The 25,737-nt window shown below is 39.6% G+C and overlaps 1 protein-coding gene across 2 annotated transcripts; it reads right to left on the bottom strand.

The window, feature by feature from the left end:
- MFHAS1 (malignant fibrous histiocytoma amplified sequence 1) lies at positions 1-25,174 on the bottom strand. Of its 2 annotated transcripts, none has more exons than XM_039345208.1 (3): positions 21,284-25,174; positions 1,741-2,016; positions 1-319 (listed from the first exon to the last, which is right to left on the bottom strand). In XM_039345208.1, the coding sequence occupies exons 1-2, from the start codon at positions 24,579-24,581 to the stop codon at positions 1,886-1,888; spliced, it is 3,429 nt and encodes a 1,142-aa protein (XP_039201142.1). In that variant the 5' UTR covers positions 24,582-25,174; the 3' UTR covers positions 1-319; positions 1,741-1,885. The 2 variants fall into 2 exon arrangements, with proteins under 2 accessions (XP_039201142.1, XP_039201141.1); XM_039345207.1 differs by lacking the exon at positions 1-319 and adding an exon at positions 452-658 and having other exon boundaries at positions 21,284-25,173.
- Between the last annotated feature and the right edge of the window lie 563 nt (positions 25,175-25,737).

Genomic DNA, 25,737 nt, shown 5'->3' with positions numbered 1-25,737 from the left:
TTAACAACAATTCCTTTTCATTAGATATTTCTTCGGGTACATCTAATAGTACATACATTGAGAAAAAGCCTACATTCGTGAGTCCAAACAAGTGCAAAACACAGGTCAATAGTGTTCTCAGAGAACAATGGTTTTGATTCTTGTGAGAGCCTTCATAGTGCAGGGTAATCAAATGTAACAGTAGATCAGGATGAGGATGCTTTCTGTTTCTTCTGAGCATATCAGTCCAACCCCAATCGGTGAAAAGGATCAATTCATGTAGACTGCAGATTTGTGTCCACCCCAATGCATAGCCTTCAGCACACCTGCTCTCATTAATCTGTATATTAGAAGAAGGCAGAGCTGAAGTCTCAAGGCTCACAATGCTTATGGTTCCAAATATATATTCAATTACCTTATTGCTGCCTGACCCCCAAATAAAATAAATCTCTATAATAAAATTAAGGACAACTGAGGGGAACAGACTTGTTTATTCTTACTAAATGAGATCAACATCTATCAAAATGAGCAACTAATATCAACCAAATCTTGGGTATCTTCAGGAAATCCACGTGCAGAGCATAATAGGGACAGCCATTCTCTAATGCTCTGGAATAGTCATTCTCTGTACAAAGCTATCATGGTTGATCTGCCTTTTGTGATCCTTAGTGATGGCAATCTGAAAGAATTAATAACAGGAGGGAGTTGTGGTTCAGTATTACTCCTGCAATCATAAAATCAGTCAGTACTGAATAGCTATTATGAATTGTTTTAATACAGCCTCTTTCTAAAAGAAGGATGACCCTGAATTTAAAACATCGTCCTTCCCCCATTCAAAGGGGATTTTATACTAAAACCAATTTATCTGCCTCAATTATCTTGTTCTGAGGTAACAGAATTGAAAGGAATGAGCCCTTCCATTTTAAATATAAAGTGTTAAAAAAAAAAGTCTTCCTTTCAGGTAAATGCAGTTGACTTCAAACGTTCAATATTTGTTTTATTAGAATAATTATAACAACAGGATAACCTAAAATACTCGTCATCAATAGGATCTTTGTTCCTATTGATAGTCAGACCTGTTCCAGGAAGTTAGTAGAGAAAAATAAATAAATTTTATCAGTGTTTGGTTTAAAAAGTATTGGCTCACAATGGGAATGACTGTATAAGTAGACAGGGGAGATAAACTTCTGAGTGCTCACAGGCCACAATTAATGATCATAGCCTTTTGGAGGCTGCAGGAAATCTTTCAAAGACATGCTGATGTTTTAATTCCCTCCCTTTTTTTCCAGGCACTTAAGGGTGGGAGTAGGAGCAAAATAGCCCAAAATAAGGATGCTGAAAATCCTTGAAAAATTGATTTAAGGACTATATACTGGTAGTAACATCCTGGACTTTCTAGGGGGACAGTGGGAGGTTGAGAACAGAAATAGGAATAGCTCTCAGTTCCTGGAAATGTCCTGCTTACACTAGTATTCTCTAGATACATATACAAATAGGAATTGCTTCCTCTGACACTTCTGATAAAGGTGACTATTAACTCCTCTCAAAAAATTTACTCCCCAGGCAGTCAATGTTTGCTCAGATTATAAATTGTTGATAGAATCCAAAGCTCAGGAAGCACAGAAATACCATAATGTGTACTATAAAGGATAAATTTCAAAAAAGAAAATAAAACCAGTCTCATAAACTTCTGATACCCCCTCCCATCTTGACTAAATTGTAGTATGTTTTCCATTTGCAAAAAAAGCAACCCCATCATACCTTTATTTCCCAAGCTGTGATATTCAGGCCCCATAAATAATTAGATCCATCTCTGAGTGGTACATCTCCGAAAATGCTTAGCAAGGGTTTAAGGGGCATCTGAAGTGTCCTTATAATAGGGGCCAAGGCAGGCGACTTCCAGCAGTCACTTGGAACAAGGGCTGATCACTGTTGGAGTAGGGGGATAAACCAAAGCCACATTCACTCGCTCGTTACCATTCTTCGGACAGATGATCTCAGTCACTCCCTCTGGCCTGGGTTGACTTAGCAATTCTCCTGAAATAAAGAGAATAGAGTATGCTAAGGTAACAATTTTGCATTTTGTTTCAGGTTTAGATTCACAAAGGTGGCAAATTTCCAGTCAGCTACAGGAAGACATAGCTGAAATGTAATTGACCAGTTGAAGATGAACATAATAAAACAAAATCACCCAATATAATGACAATATTGATAAAATCGGATGGCTAAAGCATTATAAATGTCCTTAATGAAAATTAATATGCATCATTCATTCTACCTTTCTAACACCTAAAGCTTTGTAAACTCCAGACGTATTTTCCCTAGTTGTCCATTTTTGCACAAGGAAATACCAGAAAGAGACTGAAATTCAGAAGACATACAGATGTGCTCCCTAAGACTAAGGTTTAAATAAATAAACTATAATTAACAGATATGAAAAATACTGGAGGCAGACAAAATACAAATTCACAACTTTAACCTTTCTCAATATACAAAGATTTCTTAGACATTAAAATATAGTGAACTCATATGAAGCAACCCCAAATATACACTTAAGAACAATCTACTAGACAAGAACAAGGTGTATTCATGTCAAGAACGTATATAAGCATCTGGCTATTTATGTTGTACTATGTTACATAGAAATAAAAAAAGAATTCTATTTCTACATCTCTCCCACAAATCCCTGGCTGAATAAATCATTTAAGAAAGAATTTTGAACAATATATTAAAAGATTTTAAATGGTGAAAAATCCATAATAATATTTATCTTCCTTTTCTGATTAAGGAATAACTTACTTGTCTGAGCATCTGTGCTATTTTATTTTTCATTTTATCTCTTCTACATAATCCCACAGCATCACAGAATTTCTGCCACAACAGTAAAGCTGGCCACATGAATTACATAAGCCACATGTGATAAATGATAAATACATACAATCATAAATGATAAATACATACAATCATAAATGTGTCAAACTATGAAGATGAAAAATAAAACAAAAAAACAATCCTCTTGAAATACATATAAAATCAGCCTGTGACTTCATCAAGTGGCCACTGCCAAGTCTTGATATATTCTGCATTCCCATTTTCCCTTCTGTTGTGGCTTATTATATTAAACTGGCTTTCCAAATAAACTGAGAATAAAAGTTGACAAAAGTTATAAGTAGCAATCCTGCTGCAGTGTCTATTCTTGAGGTTATTTAGAGGCATCAAAGCCTGCAATTCCATATTATGGAAGAAAAAGCCACATATGGAGTGTGGACTCAGCTCTCCACAACTCTCTTAAAGCTGTTCTTTAAACTAGATGCTGTGCAAACTAGATTTCAGAGATGCAAAGATAAGCATGACAGCATACAAATGAAAACCACAGAAATCTTAAGAAAGGTAGTTGAAACAAGGTTGGGAGTGCCCTGCATGATCTTATAAGATTTTATGTAAATGCCACTGTATAAAATAATGTTTAAAATTCATAATAAATTACCGTAAGCAAAACGGTGTCCAAATGGTCTGTGTTGTACTACTGAAACAGGTAAGGAAGTATTCCTTAATTATCTTCCACCCTACCATGAACTATCTCACCTGCCTGCTTTCTTTTCTTTCTATTGCAGAAAATGAAATTAATTATGAAAGAATTATATAAGCTGTGTGGATGAGATACTTTACCACAAGTATCTCTCCTTAATTGTTTGTCAGGGATACTTGGAGCTTTCAGTAGAGGCCAGTTGTTTGAAGTAAAGAAGAAAGATCTTTAGTGGGTTGTTTGCAAATGTGTTTAGTTGTTCACAGAACATTTGCTTGCAGTATAGATTCTCCCTCCTGCACTTCACATTCTACAAATCTGATTTGAAACATTGGGAAATTCTCTGAAGCATCTGTTGGCATCATGAGGAGGGAAAAGCAAGGCCAAATCCCATTGCGCAATCAGAAGCTCACTTGCGTAATATCCAACATGTCATTTGGTGTTTTAGTTCCTAAGAAATCTGTTCCTAGAGAACCGCATTAGTGCTTGTCCTAGCTTGTCTTTATATAACATTATTATTAAAGCAAGTTTTATATCTGAATGTGTTCTCAACCTTTTCTTTTTCTCAGCCAGAACATTTACTGGTTTAATTTTGTATTCTTTTTATGTTCATCAACTGAAACACTTGTGGTTTTAAGAAGAAAATTGAATTGACATATATGTCTTCTTAACAACCGGTTCATAGGAAAATTCATTACAGTTCAGTTCTCATTAATGTGTTAGATCAGTCTGGACTAATGCTAACCCACGAGATACTTAAGAAAAAATGTCTAACTCCATTCTAGTTGTCTTCACCGCCAATAGAATATTGTCTTCCAATAGCGTGCATTCTTTTTATATGTAAAGATGTATTTTATTCATTCCTATGAATGATGATAATTCACTGTCCTTTAAAAAAAAATAGGCCAAAATTTTGTGCTTGCCCCATCTCATTGCATTTAACAAGGTCACAAATCAGTAGAAATAGTTTCACAATGCAAATAAAAAGGTGACAATTTGAATTTTAGGAAAAAGCACTTCAACATCCAACACCTGCAAAATAAAAGATTGCCACAGAAAATAAGCTTCTCTGAAATTGTATAGATTACCTTTGCTATATTGAGTTCCAACATCATCAAATAAGTAACATTTGGAAAGTAAATCAATATATTTGTGAACTTTTTGTGCCTGTAAGTGCAGGTGCAATTTTCATGTTTAGGTCAAGAATTACTAGATGTGCATTATTTATTACCCAAATTGCTTGCATGCAGCAGCAGCTTCTACAAGCATTATTACAAAGAAGAACTGAAAGGGGAATGCAGTTGTTAAGCTAAAGGAACAGTAGCAAAATACACTGGATTTCTCAGAGGACACAGCTTTTGATTGCACAGAGATCAGGCACTCTTAGCTAAACCCATCACTTCAAATGGTATTCAGAATTGGCTATAAGTTAAGAGAAGAATCAGCATCCATACTCTAATTAACTACAATGTATAATCACTGAGCAGCAAGATAGTTTATAATTCCAGAAATTGCACTAAAGACTTACTAGTGCCATTCAAATGAGCTGGGATTATATACAGTAATATATAATTCCTATTCTAACCAGCATAAAAAAAAATACAAATGACTCGAAATTATGCAAGCTGTGGTCTAATATATTTGGAAAGGCAAAAAAAAATAAAAAATGGTACACTCTTTAAAATGACTACCTCTTCTCCCTCTCCTCACCATTTCTACCCAGCTAAAACATAAGTGAAAGAAGGGAAGAAAATTTCTTATGTTTATTTATACATTTTCCAGTTATTACAATATTCTACATATGTATCTACCATTTTTCCACATAGATTTGACAATTAATGTTGCTATGATTAAATTGAGGTTGGCATTTATTTCACTGGCACCAATTTCCTTCTACTTTTATATTATTTTTATGGAGAAATAAGGCAAAATAGAGTAGGATAAAGGATCCTTTTTATAGTGTTACAGTCATCCCATTTTTGCTGACAGTAAACTTATTTATCAGGTCTCGTATTATTTTAAGGCAAGAATTTGCAAAGATGCTTAAATAACTGTCAGTTCAGGGTTCTTCAGACTCATCATTTCATGAACATGATGAATGGGTTTATCCCAGTGGTTCTCAACCTGCGGGTCGGGACCCCATTTGGGGTCAAACGACCATTTCACGGGGGTCACCAAACAACACAGTCCGCCATTTTTTTCCCCTTTTCCTTAGCTGTGCTACTCCCTTTTATTCTATTGGCTTTTGAAAGCCAATAGAATAGACTCTCTTGAATAGAGTCTAATTCTATTGGCTTTCAAAAGCCAATAGGAATTGTCCAGGCTGTCTCTGCCCTGCTGAGCCCGCCAAAAATCCCATTCTGCAAACGGTGCTGCACCAGTTGAGTAGTCCTTGACTTACGACCGGTTGAGTAGTGCTCGACTTACGACCGGTTGGGGGTCGCGGCACTAAAAAGGTTGAGAACCACTGGTTTATCCTAACAGGCTAAGCCTCCAACAATTTGGTTTTCTTAATTACCATGGACAGAAATGCCAGATACTGTACTAGCAAGCTAAAATGCAATTTCTGAGCAATATATACTGCTCCAAATGAAATAGGTACAACTTCCAACATATCTTATAGAACAATACATCTGGATCAGGAGTCTTCAAAGTTGGCCCTTTTATGACTTGTGGACTTCAACTTCCAGAATTCTTCAGCCAGCGTGCCTGGCTGAGGAATTCTGGGAGTTGAAGTCTACAAGTCATAAAAGGGCCAACTTTGAAGACTCCTGATCTAGATTCTGACAAACTGATCAGAGCTACATGCAGGGTCCGATTTGCACCTGACCAGCTGTACTTCCTGCCAGAAAGCTTAACTAACATCTGAAAAAAGGAGTCCTGGTTTACAGCTCCAAATACTTGATGGCACATTCCAAAATTGATGTGTTAAAATAAATTAAGTCTATTTTTGAATGCTATTCACTTGGGAAACACATACAAGGCACTTTCTGAATTGTTTAAAGTGTAGGATATATGAAATAAAATATATATTCAGTGCCGTAAACAAAAACAATTGCTGAAATTCTTCAGTAAAAATGAAAATACATTTTGCGCTACTTTCAAGAAGAAATGGAAGCAAATCTGATTTTGTTTTTTGTTTTTAGCGTGGTGATAGTTTATGTGATGATTTTTTGTGTATGTGTAGGGCAAGGCTTCAAAAACTACAACTGCTATCAAATATTAGCTTACTTTGCCCCTTAACGTTCCCCATAAATGAATGAAATCATCCCATTTTAAGGGAGGAATTTAAAGAACGCTTTGCAAAGCTTAGATTAATTTTACCCCTTAACTCCCCAATAAAATAATCTTTTCCCCCAAGTATTCTGAGCCCTGAAAATCGGATAAAAATAGGGTTTTTGACATAAGATGCACATACGGCTCACTTCCGATTTAGAGAAGCTCATCTGTTCAGCTACTACCACATCACATTAAATTGTAATGTGGTTTGTCTGCTTCTGACATATCCCAATGTGTAAAGTCAAGCAATGTATTTGGTAAGCCATAATTTATGTCTTAATCTCATCTGTGAACCAGGTCACTGTGGCCATTTAACAAATCATGGTTGAAACGAATAGCAGCTTATCACTTTGTGCAAATTATCAACTTTTAAAGAAGAGCCTGCATTCACTATCTATATAGTGAATGCGGAACAAATCAAATTCAAATTTAGAAGATAAAGTACAAAATTATGAGTCAAAAATGTTCCAATAAACATTAAAACTCTTCAAGAAGTTGATAGGTTAATTACATTTGATTTTAGTCAACAATCTCCATTCTTGCAAAATAAAATCAAACTGAGTAAGTGATGAGACACTTGAATGAGGAGAGATTTCAAAGTTAGTGAAAAGGAATATAATATATTCCTTTTATATATATTATATTTATATTATATTTTATATAATATAAAATTATATTAATGAGGATAAAACTATTACTTTACTTTGATCATTCAGGTTTTTCAAAATGCTTATTATCAAATATTATTTTCTAATGAGGTTTTCAATATCATGATGTAAATTACTTAATTCTTAGTTTTCAATCTGTCAAGTATTTATCTTATCTTTTGCCAAAATTCTGACTTGGTACCTTTGGCTTACTATTTCTATTAAGCCATATCAGTTGGGGCTAATTGAGGTTGTAGACCAGGGGTCTTTAAACTTGGCCCTTTTATGACTTGTGGACTTCAACTCCCAGAATTCCTCAGCCTGGAATTCCGGGAGTTGAAGTCTACAAGTTATAAAAGGGCCAAGTTTAAAGACCCCTGCTGTAGACTAAAACATGGGGGGGGGGTCTACACATCATAATATACAGATATAGCATGTGTGTCAAACTCGCCGCATTACTTGACGTGTTGCGATGTATCATGACTTTTTTCACATTGCCAGAGCTGAGGTGGGCGCTGCCTCTGCATGAGGCAACCGGCCCATGGGCCAGCAGTTTGACACCCTGGAGATATGGTAATAACAGAAAGTTTTATTATGAGATAATAGAATAAATGCACAGAGGTATGTTATGTAATATATGTATGTACATATAAACACACACTTTAGATACTATTTCTAACACTTTTTTCCCTTCTCCATCACTGGATTCTGTCCCCTGAGCTTTATTTCTATTCTGTAAATTCCTGGAGAAAGACAGATGGTTCACAGGTGTATCACCGCTGTATTGGAAACAGTCCTAGGACTTGACAAGATCAAAGTAATTTTAGTACAGAACCTATGTTTTTAAAAACTGTCCTCTAAATAACCCAGTCCAAATAAGAGTATCAAATAAATAACTGAAGCATTTTAAATGGGATATTTGTATAGTACCAATTTATTCTTGATGTTAAAAATAAAAATGGACTTCCGGTGGTTAAAGCGGCGATGATGGCGGCTACTTTGTAGCCGTCCTTCTGAGACGGTGTCAGATCCGTGGAGCACAGCGCTCATCAGCTGGCTCGCGGTTCGAAATCCCCTTCCCGGGCGAAGGGAAGGGGTAGAGACTGCATGAATAGAGGTAGAACCTCTTAACCTTCCCTGGATTTTTTTTTTTAGGGGGGTAGAAAGAGTGCTCCCTCGGAGTTCATTGCCTTCTCCGCCTCTCAGCTGTCTTTGCTTCTTCGGAAGCAAAGTGAAACGCCGCTACCATCTCCGCACTCAAAGCTGCTTGGTGAGTGACTTTTAAAGCGGACAGAACTGTTTAAAGGATTTTACTTAGAGTTAGAGATTTATTTCCCTTAATTTTTTTTTTTTTTGTATAAGCTGACTTTTTTTTCCTTTTTTTCACTTTTTTTTCTTTGGGCGGAAAGTGAGAGTGAAAGTAAAATGGCGTTTTGAAAGTTTTTTTTTTTCCTATCTCTGGAAAGAAAAGACGGACTGATTGAACTGTATGCTTAACATTGTTTTTTTTCTTAAGCCTTTTTTTTTCTTTTAAAGTGCTTTGGGAGTTTTTACTTTTATTGTATTTTTCCTGGTCTTTTTATTTGTAAGGATTTAAGTATTTTTTTTCCCTTTTTTAAGAAGAAAGAAAGATAGTTTAAAATGGCTTCAAAGAGACAACCAGCTTCTATAGTTTCTAAGGTGATTTCTTCTCCTGTTACTGCAACTGTTCAACAACAACTTAAAGTAACACCACCGGTGCAACAACCTAAGGCTATATCTCCACCTTCTCCTCCCCCATCAGGCACATCTGCACAAGATTTTAAGGACATAATGGGAAAGGCTGTGTCTCAATTTAGGGAGGAAGTGAAGCAACTTTTGGAACAGAGCAAATCTGAAACTAAGGAAGAATTGAAGAAGGAAATGAAGGAGCTTTATGTACAGAACAATACTATTTTGAGGGAAAATATAGTCTCAGCTTTATCTGGATTGGCTTCTGTGGTTGTGAAGCTGGACTCCAGAGTGGAAGAAGTTGAAGAAAAAGTAGAAAAATATTACCAAAAAATATGACTAATTGTGATAAACAGACTTTGGTCAATTTAACAGATTTTGAAGTTGTTGACAAGGTAAAATATTTGGGGGTTACATTATCTGCTTCTAATGCAAAACTGTATAAAAATAATTATGAAAAGTTTTGGATTGGGGTACAGAAGGATTTAATGAATTGGAATAATTTACAGTTATCTCTTATGGGTAGAATTGCAGTTATTAAAATGAATGTTCTGCCAAAGTTTCTTTTTTTGTTTCAAATGTTACCTATTTTAAAGAATGAACTTAACTTAAATGAATGGCAGAAAGGTATTAACAAATTTATTTGGGCAGGGAAAAAACCAAGGGTCAAACTTAAAATTATGCAAGATTTCCGTGAGAGAGGTGGACTCAAGGTACCAAATTTGAAACTGTATTATGATGCGGTGGTACTAACATTGATTAGTGATTGGGTGAATTTAACAAATGTAGAAATACTCCATTTGGAAGGCTGGGATTTACTTTTTGGATGGCATGCCTATTTAATTTTTAATAAAAAAATGGACCGGGTTTTTAAATCTCATATTATAAGAAGTTCTTTGCTTAGGGTGTGAAGGAAATATTATAGAAGTGATTTTAAAATACCATTATGGGCCATACCTTGGCATGCGATAGAGGGAATAAAGAAAGGAATCAAGATGGATACGGTTTCTTATATACAATTACTTAGATGGGATGGTCAAAATTGGCAGTTAAAATCTTTGGAAGATTTAATACATGAAAATTTTACTTATTCATGGTTTCAATATAGACAAATAGTGGATAGATGGAAGACGGATTGTAATATGGGATGGCTTAGAGAAGATGAAAATCTCATCAAACAAGTAAGGGATCAAAGACCAACCCATATTAAGAGGGTTTATGGGGTTTTAGTGGAAATGGATTCAGAATCTGAATTAATTAAAGATTGTATGATTAAATGGGCACAAAATATCAGTGAATCAATTTCACTGGATACTTGGGAACTTATTTGGGTGAGGAATGTTAAATTCACACAAGCACAGAACTTAAGAGAGAATTTTTATAAAATGTTTTATAGATGGCACCTTGATCCAAAGAAAATGTCCATTATGTACCCTGATCTACAGCCTAAATGTTGGAGATGTGGTTGTTTGGACGCTACTTATTTTCATATTTGGTGGTCGTGTAAAAATATAAAAGCCTTTTGGATTAAGATATGGTGGAATATTCAAAGAATTTTTAGAAGGAGGGTAAAACTTACCCCGCAATTATTTTTATTAGGTATTATTACTGATTGTGATGCTAAGGAAGTTATACTGATGCTAAATTTGATCACAGCTGCTAGGCTGTTAGTTGGACAATATTGGAAGAAGGATTCTTTGCCTACTTTACAAGAGTGGTTTTATAAAGTTTCGTATTTGGCAGAAATGGCAAAGATTACGGCTTTCTTAAAGGAGCAATCTCAAGAGAAATTTTTTGTTGTATGGGAAAAATGGATAAATTTTATTCAACACAATTTGAATATGGAAAAATATTATTTAGCTTTTTCATAACTTGTATTGATTGCTTTTTTTCTTTTTTTCTTTCGTTTCCGTCTTATGAATTTTTATTTTTTTTCTTTTTTTCTTTCTTCTTTTTCTCTCTCTCTTTCCTTTTTCTTTTTTCTCTCTTTTTAAAGTATTTTTTCTTTTTTTCTTAATGCTTATATCATATATATATATTATTAATTATTTTATAAGTTGTAAATGTTGTTTAAGTTTTTTTAAAAAATTTTTTTTTAAATAAGCCTATATTCAGTTCTGGGAAGTTCGGGGAGGGGGGAGGGAGGGGTGGGTTTGGGAGGGATTGGGTGAGGGTTGTTGTTTATTTGTAAAACGTTTAAAAAATTTTCAATAAAAAAAAATAAGCTTTTTGCTCTTTTCAGACTTCCCCTACATCAGGGTGTCAAACTGCTGGCCTGTGGGCCGGTTTCGTCATACTGAAGTTGCGCCCACCCCATTGCTGGCAATGGCAAAACCGGCCCGATACGTAGGGCAACATCACATGACGTCGCGAGTCTGACACCCCTGCCCTATATGGTGCACTGTTAGACTCCCAAATATTTAGGCATCTGTAACTTTGAAATACATACTTATGTTGCACACATAGATTAAAAACTACATACTGTATATGAGTATAACTGTAACTAATTCCAAAATATCTCCTCACAGAGCAGACTATGGCTTCTTGACTGGAAGAATGGTTAGATCTGGTACCACTGATATTACCTAGATGGGTAATAAAATGTCTGCAAGAAAGCCACCATGCTCAAAGAGCACCACCACTAGATCTGAAGTAGCCTACCAAGAAGTCATGTGGCTATTTTGGACTTCAGCTTTCATCAGCTCCAAAATGTTAAGATATTATGGAAGGTGTAATCCAAAACATCTATAATTAGTTTGCCTATTCTTAAATCCCTGGAAAACACATTTTTGTTACTATCAGGATGCTGCATTTCTCTGGGAAAGAATGGAGAAGTCATATAAACAGCCACAGTTCCCCATAAAAGCTTTTTATTAAAGATGTTTTATGTGTTCCATTATTCATGGTTAGGATATCAATCTATCTAATAGTTTTCAAATGGATGACTTAATAGCTGTTCAAAAACTGATCAAAATAAACAGTTTACCATTATCTTCTCAGATCACATGTCTACCCTCTATAATCTCTGATTTCTATTTGCATATCACAAGACAAGCTTAGCAACAGGGAACAAATTATTGTAATGTTTTAAAACTAAATAAGCTGATATACTGCCCAAGAAAAACACCATATTTAGCTAAACGAGTGTGTTTTGACTCCACAAAGATCCATTAGGATAGTTCACATTCTTGTAAATCTTTATTTTTATGAGTCATCTTGCTCCCTATGATGCAAGCAAAGTCTCCCAGGGCAACCATTTTGTTAATGTGCTTACACATCCTCTTAATATTTCAAATATGCTTGTAGAAACATGTTTCCTACTCCTGAGTCATGTGATTTGCAATCCATGGAAACAAATGTAAAAGAATGCTATACAATGCTTTTTGCATTTTTTTGCAGAAATGAAAACTAGGGTCCTGAGAACTGAGAATCATTTTAGGTAAAATTTTCTAGAAGAATCATAGTCACTGAAGTGCTATTTTTATGATGACAAGATCAACATTATCAAAAATCTGTATTAATCAATTTATCATTAAGAAGGCACTTAATATATTTTTGTCTTTGTGGGACTTTTTTCAGGATGTTTCTGTTTTATAAAGTCCCTACCCCAACAAGCTGAAAAATATTTTCTCTGTTTCACTGTTAGCCTTGGGATGAAACAGCTCAATTCTTGCATTTTGGAGATCAGCTGAACAATTTAATGCCAGTAACAGAATAATTTTATGGACCTATTCATTAGAAATAACAGATAGATATCCTTATAAAGATAGAATTCATCATTAAAACTCCACCAAGCAAATGTTTCACAGTAGCTTTTCTGTTGGAAAACAGAATGTCTTTTTTGTTGCTTTATGGGAAGATCCAGTTCTGAAACACCACAACTGATGTCAATAATTTCTCTTGATTTTTAATGCTCTTTCAATATTCGCAGCAAAGCCTGTTTTGAATCTTACTGGCTGCATGGACATGCTATGTGCTTTTTGTAGCAACAGTATGGATATGTTTTTTATTTTCCGTTCTTCCAAGCTGTTTTTTTTTCAACTACTCAGTCTAACCTACAGCTTTGGTTATATTCATGGAATCATCAGAAGCTGTGTTTGATTCAAAGGCATTTTTACCTGTAGCTATAGTTACATTTAAAACATATCTGCCTGTGGAAAATTAGCCAACAGAGTGAAGGCTAAACTGAAACTTTCCTGTCTTGTGATCCTAAGGTTGCTAATAGAGATATTTAAAGATACCAATGTGTGGCTTACTGTAACATCTTAGTACAAAAAAGATTTTTTTAAAAAATAATCTTGTACAAAACTATGTGACAACATACAATTTGAATAAAAGTGATATTGCATGATGATTTTGTAGGCCAATTTTGATATGATGCTAACTCAGAACCCTTCAGAGAGGCAAAATTTCATTTTGTGGCTGGGGATTGCACTTTTTATACAATTTATTTTTTCAGAGCCAAAGGCAATGGGACAGTAATATCATCAGAGGACAGCATTTTCTGCTTCTCCATTCCTTTTCCTATTTTAATGGAGGACAGGTTTTTTTTAAAAAGGATATATTAATTTATCTTTTCATATTTTTCCACTTTTCTGAAAGTTAGTGCACAATTTAAATAAATGAGGAAATTGCCATTTTTCAGCATTTGCCCCCAATTTTTCAGCAGTGAAGTCTTGGCTACATGAGCCATGAAAAAGGGAGCTAGAAACTGTAAGTAGTGCTCAGAATACAACGGATCTAGGGCAGCTTGATTTAATTTGCTTAGCTTAACATTGGAGATCTCTGCTTCTTACTATCCTAACAAGGCAAAGCAGAGATTACCTGTTTTGTTTAGTCACTATCACGAACAAAAGGAATCACATGGGAGCAATTGGACTGCAGGCAGCTTAATTTGCTTCTAATAAGAATTCTGAACTGGAATTCCAGAAGTTCAAAACACTGGCTCTCAGTGTTTGTTGAACTAATTGCTATCAGTTGGATGGGATTCAATATATACTTTTCAAGAAATTCACAAGAGTATGTTTTTAGGGCTCTTCTCCGTACTCCTGGTAGAGGGCTTTCTTTCAGATGGGAGGAAATACTATGACCTGGAACACTGTTGTCCCTCAATTGCTCTTTTTAATTGTGTACAAGTAGTCCTTGACTTATGATCACAATTGAACCCAAAATTCCTGTTGTTAAGTGAGATATTTAAGTGAATTTTGCCCCATTTTACAACTTTTCTTGCTAAAGATGTTAAGTGAATCACTGCAGTTGATAAGTTAGTAACCTGGTTGTTAAGTGAATTTGGCTTCTCCATTCACTTTGTCAGACTTAAAAGATGCTCACTCAGACATTTCCTTGATCCTAAATACTTGGTTATTGGGGAGAGTATGGTTTCTCCAGCCAAAGGAGAAGTCGACATGGAGATTCAGAGTAGCCAGATAGGAAGAAGGCAATCCTGCAATGTCAATTAGAGCCTTAAAAGTAGCCAATCTCCCTCATTCTTTCTATGCACTAACCAAAATATGGTACCTGCATGAAAAAAGACTTGTTTCATTTTCTCATGGAAAACATTTTTTGCTGGATCACCATCTCAAAATGCCAGGACAAGGAAATATAAGGATGAACTTTCAGAATCAATTATTTAATCTGGAACAAGCAGTTAAAAAGACTTCCCAATGACTCTAAACTAAATTAGCTTAATGAACTTCACTTTGAGCCTGTGAAAGTGCATAGTGGTTGGAAAATATTACAAGGCTGTAATATGGACACATTATTCTTGTACCAGGAGAGTAGGTAGCAACTTCCATACTGTTCCAAGAGGCAGTTAGCAAGGAGATCAAACAATCTCCACCCTAATGAATTTACCAATAAAAGAGGTGCTGACTGACTGCTAGGGATCTGACAGCTGTAACTTAATAACCATGACACACATCACAGGACTTTCTCATAACCACTCAACTAAACTCCTTTGCTTTCATATAATATGGATGACAGATGCAATAAGAGAGCAATTACTTTTTCATGATAGCTATGCTCTTTGTTTCTTTTAATAATTCACATTAGACACTAGAGCAGAGAAGGGCATCCTCTGCAGGTTCAGAGACTGTGCACCTAACCCTACCAAGATTTTGGAGGGCTGCAAGAAGTTATCTACTGATTCAAAAGGATGTCCCAAAAGGGATGGTCAAATTTTCTTTGGGCTTTATTTTGGTCTTTCCAGGTGTGTAAAAATGAAGTTTGGAAAGCAGGAAGCTCTGGGAAGTAAGTCATTCGGATTTCCGCTCCTACAATCTTATAGCCATTAAGAAGGCATTAAGAAGAGATGTGAATGGGGTATTGGGATGCTACATACATCCAGTATGTTGCTTTACCACAGCATCAGAGATGTTGTATTCTAGGAACTGATATGTACAGTTATGTCTTGAAAATAATGGGTAAAAGTGATCCTGGACATCTCAAACATGATAAGGTAAGATAAGATAACCTTTATTGTCATTTTTATACTGTGGGCACAATGACACACATCAAAAATGAAATACCTTAGAATACTTTGATATGTGATGATCTCAACTTAGGGATGCTCTTTTGAATGCTGCTTTGTCAGTATGGTCATAGAAACAAACTGCCTATTCAATGAAAAACTAACCATATCTTTGGATACTGAGATGGGTGGCATATAAATGTAATACATATACGTGTACACACACACACACACACACACACACACACACACACACACAGCTCTCCATTGGGCCATGTCAAAACCAAGAAGTATATATTCCATATTCCACCTTTACCCATGAGTGACAAGAACAGTAAGCTCTGTTGCTTTTCAGTGAGAAGGTTGATTCTGGCAATAAATCTCTTGGGAACTTAGATGGATAAATAAAGAACAAATAGGGCCCTAAGATAAATGTACAGTCCATCATACAATTGGTGTTCTCTCAATTGTTCTTGAACAATGACTATTTATATATACCTGTAGTTCCATTAGGTAATCCCATTTTAAATTGAAAATAAACAAAATTCTAAGAATGCTATCAACATATTAAGGAAGTTCTTAATCTCACTTTTTGTAAACACAACTGAGAATGAGAACTGATACATCTTACCATGAATAAGTCCTATGTTCTAGTTTACACAGCTACCATACAAAGAAATGTGAAATATTAAATGGGGCATATTCTCATGAAAAATTATCCACATTTATAGAACCAGACAGTTCTGGTATCCAGGTGTTGTCTACAACAAAAAAAATATCAAAGATTACCAAAAGCAAATTTTAAATTATCACTGTGTTCTTCAGAGTTATTTACTAAAAGCACATACAAGAATAGCAATGTTAAAATATTTTTATCATACCACTGTATAAGGAAATTTCTAGCAAGTCAAAAATATACCATTTGAACAAAGTAAAATCTGCTGTTCTTTTCTTCTCCATCTTAATGAAATACATTCTCAAGTACTTGAATGGCCTAAAAAGAAAGCCCTTCTAAACGCACTGCTTATTAAGATCAGATGTTTGTCTTGACTTTTTGCCAGCATATGTTCTATTTCCCAAAAATACCCTTTTGATGTTCTGACTCAAGTCTCCATTACAGAATAAAAAAAATACCAATCCTGATGTAAAAGTGATAAATTCAAGACAACCCATTATCAGAAAATCAGTTGTGTCATACTGTACTGAAAATTTAGAGTAATCACCACACCATGTCATGTCTCGGGTATGGGGGAAGGAAGGAAAGGTCGATTCTTCTCCTACTCATACAATTAAAAGCTGGGGTAGAGATAGCATTTAGCAATTCTTCAGAACAATGACTCACGGCCTTACTTAATTTACGTTCAGAAGTCTTCACAACCATTTCTCAGATTCTAAAAGCAGCGAAGCTAGAAAAAGAGATAATTCACTGCCCCAGTGGCTCCCTTTAAGGCCTACAAGATAATGTAACCTTGGACACAGCTGAGAGCTGCAAAGTTTGTGACATCACCTTACTGGACAGGGCAAAGAGCTTTAATATTGTGGCTGATGCTGCCTAGCATACAGCAATGGCACTATAGATGATATAGAGTATATTTATACATTTGCACATACATATTAGTTTTTTTCCCCAAAAGTGTTGATAGCAAATATTAGCCACTGGCGTGCTATCTGAACGTATAATGCATACCACCTCCAGCCTCAACCAGAAAATGGTTCCAGAATTTGCCTCAGCTTAGCTTTTGCTATGGCTTTCTACTCTGATGAACTAAAGCATGAAGGCATGTATATGCTAAACCCAAATCCAATGATGACTTTTGGTAGTCATAGAATGGAAATTAGTATGCTTGAGCAGAAAGGTTCCATGCTGATCCATGGGCCTAGATGAGAACGATCTGCAAACTGCCCCTTACTAACTGCAAGTCTATACTCCTGCCTATAAATCCTATATATTATGTAATATCATATAGGGATATTATATAATAGGGATATACAGGATTGTTTTAAGATTTCATCCCCATGACAGGAAAGAACAGGATACATCTGAAAGCAAGCTTTCTCTGAGGTAGTCCCCACACTGTCAAAGACACTACCCCATAGGTATATATCCGGTGCATTTTATCTTGTGCTACAATGCACTTTAAATAATTATGTCTGGCTCTTGGGAAGCCACTGGTCGGCTTTTAGTTTATGGGTAGAGAGCTTTTAGTGCAAATTGCCAATGGACAGAGACTGGAGAAATACAAAAATCCTGTTAAATAAATAAACATCAAAATCATTGGCTATTTATATTGGCTTAGGAAAGCTATGCAATGTGTTAGAAGTGTATACAGAAATAGATTTTGCACAGTGAGAGCCAGTTTGGTGTAGTCACGTAAATGCTGGATTAGGAGAGGTGAGAACCTCATAAGGTTTCTATTGAGAGAAAAATAAGAGAAGAGAGTTATGTGTGACACTTGAATTCCTGAATGAAAGGCTAGATATAAATCTAATGACTAAATACATGACAGCTATATCATAAATCCATAAACAAACTCTATATTGAGCATTTTCAACAAACTCTTTCAAGACATGATCAAATTTCCAGAAGAAAAAAATAGGCTCTACTTTATTGAACTGTTTTAATTTTCCCCTTAACAAGCAATTTAGATGAAAGTCATGATGAGATATTATTTGCTTCTATTATACTCTTTGAAAGCCAATTAAGATTTTTTTTTTAACATTTTGAGGCTGTTTGCTTTATGACAGGGGTGTCAAACTCAATTTCATTGAGGGCCGCATCAGCATTGCAGTTGTCCTGGGGGGGGGGGGGGAAGTAGGTATGGCCAGGGTGGGCATGGCCTACTGGGTGGGCATGGCTGGAGTAGGTGTGCCTACTGGGTGGGCATGGCCAGCTCTACATCATTCGCGTCAAAGGTGCCTGTGGGGGTCTGGACAGGAGTGGGACAGATCTGAGGATCTCTGGCAGAAGGGGGTGGGACCAGGACAAGCGCCAAGGCATGGTCCACTGGAAGAGCCTGCTGAAATCCCTCCCCCGAAGCCCATCAAGCCGGATATGTGAAGTAGGTGAGGGCCATTTGCTGGCCACTTCCAGGCAATGGTGCATTTCTTCATTCCTCACAAAGGGTGACACCTTCCCAGCATGCACCCAGGGGACAGAGCCGATGTGGCAGGGGCTGGTTCCTCACTGTTTCCAGATGGCCTTGTGGAACTAAGACTGAATGCGTTTCAGCATAGATGGCCACCACAAAATTGTACATTGGCTCCCGGCCGGCCTGGGGCCAAGGCAGCGGGGGCCATTCCCTCATTCTTTCCAGGATGGCTTCGCAGGCCACATGAAACCACGTCGCGGGCCGCATCCAGCTCCCGGGCCTTCTGTTTGACATGTCTGCTTTATGAGCATTCAAAAACATTCAGAATTATTTAGCATATTATTCATCAGGCCTGTACAACTTATGACTGCCTGAGGTGAAGGCAGTAAGCACACATACCCCATCCATTTCCACATAGAGAAATTAAATGGGGAGTCAATCACACTATGACACTGGAAAGAGGACAAGCCACATGGTGACAATCTATGAAGAATCTGTTTTAGGCACAAACATATAAAGAGGTGTTGGGGAACAGATGAAATTTCCAACTGATGTCCATTGCACAAGGTTGGATGCCACAAACATTACAGGCCTATTAAGATGTAGGGTAGCAATACACACACACACACACACACACACACACACACACACATGGGGGGAAGGGCAGGAGAAACTGATATACTTAATCGCTATTTCCCGAGTTAATTAAATTGGCTGGGTTCATACAATGATTCAATACAATGAATCATACATTAAACAGCAACGTTTGTACAGCCTTGCCAACCATATTTTAACTTAACATTTTGTACAAGCACAACCATAATGATTTGCAGAAGCGCCTGAAGAAAAGATATGGACTCAGCAGCAATAAAAATGTGAATAATGCATAGAAATGAATACTTGCAGAGCTAAATAAAGCAGCCTTCAAGTTGCACTCTCTATATCAACATTCTACATAAAGTTTAGAACCTTTTCTTTACAGTGTCTATTCAACAGGAAACAGTAAATTAATGATTACTTATTAAGTAATAATTTGCCACAGCAACATACTCAATAAGTCAAGAGAAGTCACCAAAAATATTTCAGGATTATTTTGGGAAAAGATACAGACAGCCATTTACACATATTCTATTACTTACTGTAGTCCCATTTGAAATTTGATAAGGTAATATAGATGCCAAGCTATAGTGCAGTGATAGCGAACCTTTTAGAGGCCGAGTGCCCAAATTGCAACCCAAAACCCACTTATCATTGAGTGCTGGGTGGGCGTGGCCCATTGGGTGGGTGTGGCTGCGGTGGTAACGGCAGATTGGGTGGGACTAAAAAGTTCAATCAATCAATTCCAACTTTGAGAGATCTTTTTTTTCTCGTGAGAAATTGAAATTGATTGAACCTTTTTTTTTTTTTTTTTTTGCACATGGAGGCCTAAGCGAAAAGGCTTTATAAAACTCAGCTGAAGGCCTAGGATTGGGGCGACGGCGCACGTGCCCAGAGAGAGGGCTCTGTGTGCCACCTGTGGCACGCGTGCTATAGGTTCGCCACCACGGCTATAGTGCACAACAATTTGAACACTCATGTTTACCTTCTTCAATATATATATAACTACTACAAGTATCTAGTAAAATATCCCTACATGCCATTGTGTCAAGTAATACAAAGAACATCTATTACATTTCTACAATTTACAGGGAGTCCTCAACTTACAATCTTTCATTTAATGATTGTTCAGAGTTATAATGGCACTGAAAAAAGTGCCTTCTGATCAGCTCTCACGCTGATGACCACTACAACATCCTCACAGTCACGTGATCAAAGTTTGGTTGTTTGACAACCAGCATGTATTTATGATTGTTGCAGCATCCCGGGGTCCTGGGATTGTTATTTGTAACCTTCCCGAGGAGCTTCTGACAAGCGAAGTCAATGGGGGAGAGCCAGATTCACGTAATGACCATATGATTCACTTAACAACCGTAGCAATTCGTTAAACAACCATGGCAAAAAAGATTGCAAAATGGGGCACAACTTAACAACATAAATTTGGGGCTCAGCTGCTCATCAGTTGGGGGACCCCCTGTACTAGGACACTGGGAAGTGCTGAAATTTCTTATCTGGATAAAATAAATTGCCTGTACAGAGCATCAAACCTACCTTTAGATATATTTTTTTCTTTTTTCAATAATCAGACTATCAAGATGTGATCCTCTACAAATGGGATTTTAATAAAAAAAAATCATGCAGATATGTAGCCAAATGGCTCCCTATATCTACTTTTACAGGCAACTACCTGAACTTATTGGCAAACTGTAAACTTTATTTAAACACTGCATATCTAAAATTTGGCCGCATGGAATTGGTTGAACTCACAACAGCTAAACAGAATGGGAGTTAATTAGATGGAAAATAACCAGGAAATCCTAAGACTGTAGATCGTATTTGGAAGTTCAAAAACATTCCCAAAAAAGACAGTGGTGAGACACTTTTGTACCTTACCAAGAAAACAAGATGGCTGTGTCCATATATCAACCAGGAAACTAAACTCAATGCAAAGGAGACGTTATCTTGACAATCAGCTAAAGTTTCTTACCTGGAAAGTTATGTGGGTGGGATGACCCTCTTTTAAGGCACTTGGAACAGAGGACATGCACGCTATAGTATAAGCCTGGCCATTCTTGAAGCAGTACATTTAGTTCTTCCACCAGTGGGGTTATGGCTTGCCAAGCTGTCCATATATTTGGTAGAGATGCATGGCTAGCAATAGACAGTGTATCTGGTTGTTGGGTGCCTTTGGCAGGCCTATAACTTATAACTACCGGCACTTTCCCCCTGTACGCATAGATCTGATATTTTCCATCTGACCGCTGAACCACGTGGCTGTTAATCTGCACACTGTAGCGAGCAAACAATCCAGGGGGGAAAATAAAGGGAAAGCTGTACTCAATCTGCAACTGTTCTGCCCCAAAAGACTGCCCACCCAGGCTAGTACCATTGATCCATGCCTCTGCGTGAGGCATCTCGTTCTTCACATAGCAGGGGAACTTGTACCATGCTGTGGCTCCATTCAAGGGTTTTGATTTGGGCTTGTTGACCCCGTAGCAGAGTCCCATTTTTTCTAACAATTCCAACAGAAGCTGTAAGTCCTCTCTGCTTTGAATATGGGGCTTGAGGAGCAGATGAATAACATGAGCAGGGAGAAGGCCATGGAGCAGAAATCCTTCCACATAGTGGTGGAGCTGTGTGGCCTTCATCTCATCCATCTGGGTGGTGCTGAGCAGTTTCTGGAGCAATACCGAGGCATCATGCTGGCAGAAGACATTGAGAATGTCAATGAGCCTGGGCAAATTGTGGAAAACATATTCTCGCAGGGTCTGGTGCTCCTCAAAATACAGCAGCTTGCCACTCTCATGCAAGTAGGAAAGTGCACTTTGGAGACGATCCTCAGTCAGCCCTGCCTGCAGGCCAAGTCGAGCAGAGTCCCACCAGCTTAGCCATAGCTGTTGAGCTTGGGGTTGGAAGTGCAGCTCCTCCAGCATTTGCCAGGACCTTGGCAGAACCCGGTGCAAATTTGGAAAGATGTCTCTGTGCTCTGCCACTGAAAGCAGCTTCTCTCGCAATCGGCAGACGTGAACACAATCCCAGCAGCTTATAGGCAAAACTGGGGAGAGGATTTGGGGACGGTGGTTGAGCAGATACTGGAACTGAGCTTTCTTGCGCCGTAGGTTCTTGTCTGATACCCCATAGAAAGCAACATGGGGGCTGGAGCAGCGCAAATCAAAATCCTGCCCCAGAGCTTCATCCACCTGCCGGGCTAGAATCTGGAGGCCTTCACAGTCACACTTCTCCTGCCAGGCAATCTGGCGGTGGATGTCTAAACATTTCTCCTCCACCTCCCATTCAGGACACAGATCTGCATGAGTGCCCACCATACATACCACAGCATGGGGCACCTTTGCTCCCAGCCAGTGAAGGAAGTGTCCCACAGAAGGATAAAAACACTGTGGCATGTAAGTACTCAGGTTTACTACCAATACGTAGAGGGCTCCAGGAGAGAGGAAGAACGGCTGGATCACATCGTAACTTGGGTCTCCTGCCAGCTCATATACAATGAAGGTTAGACCTCTCTTTACATCTGCTGTCCAGTCTGCTACTTCAATACCTTTGCTGCTGCCTGGCAACTCCATTACATGTGAGCCTGGAGACCTTAGGGGGTAACCCCCCAAGCAGATTTCCCTATGTATTTTAATTGATGGGGACAATGGGGTATCATCCTGCTGCTCAGCAGCAGAGCCTCCTGCCTGGGTCTGACCAATAACTTTGGGGGACTGACTGAACACATCCCACTTCTCAGTAGAGTTATATCCTAAACAAGAACATTTCAGAGGTGAGACAGACAAAGGGGAAGCCTCGGGTTGTTCCACAATGGGACAATGGTTTGGCTGTGCTTTTGGAGACAGAGGTTGGGGCAGGTCTCTCAGGGGTTGTATGAAGCACCCCCTGCTTTGGGTTCTTTCAAAATTCTTGTTAGCTGAACCAAAAGATAACTCTCCCTGCTCCTCTTCCTCTTCCTCCATGAGGCACTTTCTAAGCAGAGTTTTGCCTGCATTTTTCAGGCCCATGAGGACTAGTTTGAGACGGGGCTTAAGGGCAGGCTGAGAGTGAGCCAGTTCCTTCTGGTAGGCAGCTATGTAAGGGATGCCCTTCATACAGACCTCATAGGGGGGCTGAATCAAGGGGTTGTCTTTGATTTTCCAGAGACTCACACGGCTGAGTTGGCCAAACCCCTCTGGAAGGATGGCAATCTGATTTCCCTGAAGTACCAGTTCCTCCAGCTGATGAAGCTTGACTATGGAATCAGGCAGGTAGCGGATGCGATTGTTGTCCAGCCAAAGGGTGCGTAGTTGGCAGAGCTGGCAAAGTCCACCGGGCAACAGGGTAAGCTGATTGCGACTGAGGTAGAGCTCCTCCAAGCCAGGAAGGGCCAGCACAGCTGCGGGGAAATCAACCAGTAAGTTGGATGAGAGGTTCAGCATTTTGAGACGCTGCAGGCTGCCAAAACCAGCAGGCAGGACACTCAGGCGGTTCCCATCCAGCATGAGGCTCTCAAGGGTACCCAGCTGGCACAAGCCCTCAGGCAAGGCCGCCAAGCCAGTGCCACTAAGCCACAGGATTTTCAGGTGCCGAAGAGAAGTGATGCCCTCCGGAAGAGACCCCAAGAGCCGGTTGCCTGAGCAATCCAGCTCTTCCAGGGCATCCAGCTCCAGCAGCGCTTGAGGGAAGGCAGAAAGCTGATTGTGGTCCACGTCCAGGGTGCGGAGCTGCTGAAGGTGGGCCAGGGCCTCCGCGGGCAGGTGGCTAAGGCGGTTGAAACTCAGATCTAGCTCCTCCAGCTGTCGCAGTTCGCCCAATCCGCTGGGCAGCGTCCCTTCGGCTCCGAGCTGGTTGTGGCTGAGGTTGAGTTTACGAAGCCCGCGCAGGAGCGCCAGCGCCTGGCCGTCGTCGCGCAGGCAACGCAGGCGGTTGTGGCTGAGGTCGAGCTCGGCCAGGCGGCCCAGGTGCCGAAGAGCGGCGGCCGAGGGCAGATGGGCTAGTCGGTTTCTCCGCAACGAGAGGACGCTCAGGCTGCTGCCCACGGCGGCGCACAAGCCCTCCGGCAATTCATCCAGGCCGCGCCCGCTCAGGTTCAATACCTCCAGCGGCGAGGACGGCGGTTGCTGTTGCTGCTGCTGCTGCGAGGATTTCAGCTTCAGCGGTGCCTCTGGGCCGCTCTCTCCTCGGGAGCCCAGCTCTAGCTCCAATTGCTGGAGGTTGCTCTGCAGCTTCCTGGCGCGAAGGGCGGCGTCTCGCCAGAACCGGGCCGCCTCGTCTGGACGCTCCATCTCGGCCATGGCGCCACCGCCGTAGCGCTTCTAGGGCGCAGCGAGACAGGAGTAAAAGCGGGCCCGGTCACCGTCGACCCCGGGCGTCCTCGTCCGCCTCCTCCTCCTCCAAGCCGGGCCGCGCCGCTCAAACCTGGCGGGGGGTTCCGCCGCCACGCTCGCCATGGAGGAGGCGGCGGCTTCGGCTACAAAAGGCGCGCGGCCCCCGAGAAGTCCCGTCTCCTTCGCCGCCGCCGCCGCCGCCGCGCCCGGCGGAGCATCCTTTCTCCCGGGCGGCCGCTCCCAGCGCGAGGCGACACCGGTGGATGCCCTAACTGGGACTGAGGAGCCGGAGGTGGCGGTAGCGGCGGCGGCAGCAGGAGCTGCCGCGGAGGAGCCAGAGCAGCTGTAGCGCCGCCTGCTGGCACGTGACTGCCTGCCTCCTTGCCGGCCTCCGCGCCCGGAGCCGCCCTTGAATTCAGGAAGAAAGGGCGCGTCAGGGCAGAAAGCGGCTGTTTTTCCTCACGTCCCTTTATTGTCGCGGGTGAGGAGCCCCGCCGCTTCTGTTAATCATCCTGCGGGTGCGTAAGGGAGCTGCGGAAGGGTTTCTTGAGGGTGAAAGGGCAAATTCACTCTTATGTAGGATCCATCGTTTCGTGTGGATCCTTTCAAAACTAGGCTAACTTACCCTGTTTGAGAGTAGAAGCTCTGCAATACACTTAAGACGGTCAAAGAAGAAAGAAAGGCCTCTAAAATCCAGGGTTGGGGGGGTTGTCTTTGAGAAAAATATTGCTCCTGCCCGCAGCCTCACCTCTTTCTTTTTTTTGCTTCGTGGATTGCGTCGCTTCCTGACCTGAAACGTTATTCAAGATTGCACACAGCCTGCAGAAAATCGCTCGCCTCTTTCTTAAACACTCAGAATGATATTACAACACATTCCCTCTGGATGGGTTGGTTCGTGACTCACCTTATTTCCAGCAAATATGGTCGTGTCACAATATTTCTGAATGGCAGCAAGCTGGAGAAAACTGCATAATTTCCTCTTCTCCCTTCTTGCCCCTCTCCCTGTCCCGCAAGTCAGGTTGCCTTTGATTTCCAAAAAGTCCATGAAGTCATTTTGTGAGGTTCACAATTAGATGTATAATTTCACACCTTTTCAGACATAATATGGCAAGGCACTTTTTTC

The sequence above is a fragment of the Crotalus tigris genome, unplaced genomic scaffold (genome assembly GCF_016545835.1).
Source record: "Crotalus tigris isolate CLP2741 ecotype Arizona unplaced genomic scaffold, ASM1654583v1 scf7180000017946.1269602, whole genome shotgun sequence".
NCBI lineage: Eukaryota > Metazoa > Chordata > Lepidosauria > Squamata > Viperidae > Crotalus > Crotalus tigris.
This window is presented reverse-complemented; position numbering and strand designations above follow the sequence as displayed.